General features: G+C 39.7%; 1 protein-coding gene across 1 annotated transcript in view; it reads left to right on the top strand.

Annotated features, from left to right (window-relative positions):
- The first annotated feature begins 2,273 nt into the window (after nt 1-2,273).
- LOC119321692 (BTB/POZ and MATH domain-containing protein 2-like) overlaps nt 2,274-2,601 on the top strand; it is a 5,327-nt gene continuing 4,999 nt past the window's right edge. Inside the window, exon 1 of the mRNA XM_037595262.1 lies at nt 2,274-2,525. Coding sequence (XP_037451159.1) covers nt 2,274-2,525 — 252 coding nt within the window. The remainder of the gene's footprint in view (nt 2,526-2,601) is intronic.

The following is a 2,601-nucleotide window of genomic DNA, read 5'->3' as shown; positions in this document are numbered from 1 at the left end:
TAGAGGCATACTAGTGACATTAAGTTTGTTTATGTATTCACACATGTACCATGTTTCCGGTTAATACAATTATAGCATGAATAATAAACATTTATCATGATATGAGGAAATAAATAATAACTTTATTATTGCCTCTAGAGCATATTTCCTTCATCTGCAAACATCAAGGGGTGTATAGGAGGGCATTGGGGCCCCAAAGAGATACCTGAAAGCATGTTATTATGTATGGCATCCTGAAGACCCAATGATAGTTCATTAATAGCTAAGATAAAATAAAGGGGGAGAGAAGACAACCATGTCTTATACCTATGGAACCCTTAAATTTACCAAAAACCTGCCCAGTGATAATAACTCAAAAAGTAGAAGTAGCTATGTAAGGATGAATCAACTTAATGAAATGAGCATTTAAACCTTTACCAGCTAAAACAGAGGCAATAAAATCCCATTCTAGTCTATCAAAAGCTTTAGCAAGATCAATTTTTGGCATGAACTACTTTTGTTTGAAAGAATTTAAACTCAAAGAGTGAAAAGTCTCCTGGGCAACAATGATGTTATCACTAATCCTCCTACCCTCTATGAAAGCATGTTGAGAAGGATGGATGTAAGCAGCTAAAAGAGGCTTCAGTCTGTTGGCCAAAGACTTGGAGATTATTTTATAAACAACATTACATTAAATAATTGGTCTGAAGTCAAATGGCACATGGCAAACATTTTTTTTTGGAATAAGTGCTATATGAGTTTCATTAAGCTTTGGTGGCATAATACATGTTTCATAGAAGATCCTGACCAATTGAGTTATATCATCAGCTATCCAACTCCATGCATTCCTATAGAAACCCACATTAAATCCATCTGGACCTCGAGAGGCATCTTTCTTCATTTCTTTTATGATGTTCCAAATCTCGTCTTTGCCAGGTATAGAATTTGTGAAGCCCAATACAACAGGTCTTCCATGTGAAGGGCAACTAGATTGAAAGATGTTACAGAAATGAGTGATAAATTCATTGGCTATATCTTGAGGGTCAAATAGATCTTGCCCTTGACTATCCATAACAAAAACAATCCTATTTCTTCTCCTCCTACTAGTGATTGCCTGGTGGAAAAAAGTTGTGTTCCTGTCACCTTGTGTGACCAAATGTTTTTGGGCTTTTTGGCTCTTTGCTTATAGAATTCATTTGACTTTGTCATGCTTCCTTCATATTGGGCTACCAGATTCGCTTCAAGAGCATGGTCCTGTTGGTCTAGAGGCTGCATCTGAATATCATTGATTTGATTCTGCAACTGATCAAGTTGTTGCTGAAGTGGTCTTTTCTTTTTGCACCACACTTTGAGAGTACCTGCAAGATGGTTAGTGCGTGCATGGAAAGGTTTTGTAGCTGTAGAAGCCCAATCATTCTTTGCAACAGATTGATAATCTCCCTCAAGAATCCACCAATTTTCAAATTTGAAGGTGAGCCAAGGCCTTTTAAATTTAGACTGAGTTGAAAGTAAGATAGGTGCATGATCGCTAAAACTATGAATAATAGGCATGTTGAAAACATTTTTCATGGGAAACAAAGCACACCATTCATCATTAGCAAGACATCGATCGAGACGTTCAGAAATAGGATTAGAAGAAAAGCTCATATTGGTCCAAGTGTAAGCAGGTCCAGAAAATCCCAGGTCGAACAAGCCACACTGCTTAACATAATTATTAAAACCTTGCATACATTTGTAATTAACATTAGCTCCATAAGATTCTCTTTTATGTATAATATTATTAAGGTCACCTAAACAAACCATAGGCTTGCCCAAGTTACCAGAAACAAAGTCGACAATGTGGTCCCAATTCATGTCAGTACTATTATGATGGGGATCACCATAAACACATGCAAGCATGAACTCTACATTACTCGGAATATGCATAGCAAAGCGAGAATATAATATCTATAGGAAAGCTTGATGTCAAGATTAATTTTGTCGGACCACATCAGCCAAAGCCCCCTAGAGAGTCGGACCGAGGGCACAACAAAACTTGCATGAGTATTGAAACAAGCATTTAGACCAGCATCTGTACATTTAGAAGAACGAGTTTCAGAAACAAAAGTTACATGTGCAGCTGTCGAGCTCATCATTTTGCAAGGTATTCCATCTTGTTTGAATTGCTAAGACTCCTGCCTTTACCTCGGCAATTCCATCTGATGAATTTTATGGTTGCCGAGGGTGGAGCGACAGTGTGTCTCCCCTAGCTGGAATCAAACCAGACCCAACTTGACAGCGGCTACCACCTGCTCATGGTCCGGAACTACTCGCATACCAAGCAAAAGTTGTCCACCGACAATAGCAGCCTCTCCACCCTTTTCACACTAGGAGGCTATCCCTGGTACATTGAGTACTACCCCAACAACGATAACCCAGACCGCACCAACTTCATTTCTCTCTGTGTTAACGGTTACCAAGACAATCTCCAACAAGAGCCCGTGGAGGTCAATCTTGGTTTCAGCTTCATCGACCAGGTTGAGAAGCAAAGGGGGCGGACGGCAAAGGTATTAACCTAACTAAGGGCTGGCCCCATCCCGCCCCTCCCTCTCTCTCTCTCTCTCTCTCTCTCTCTCTCTCTCT

The sequence above is a fragment of the Triticum dicoccoides genome, chromosome 6B (genome assembly GCF_002162155.2).
Source record: "Triticum dicoccoides isolate Atlit2015 ecotype Zavitan chromosome 6B, WEW_v2.0, whole genome shotgun sequence".
NCBI lineage: Eukaryota > Viridiplantae > Streptophyta > Magnoliopsida > Poales > Poaceae > Triticum > Triticum dicoccoides.
Note: the sequence above shows the minus strand (reverse complement) of the source record. Positions and strands in the feature narration are given on the sequence as shown.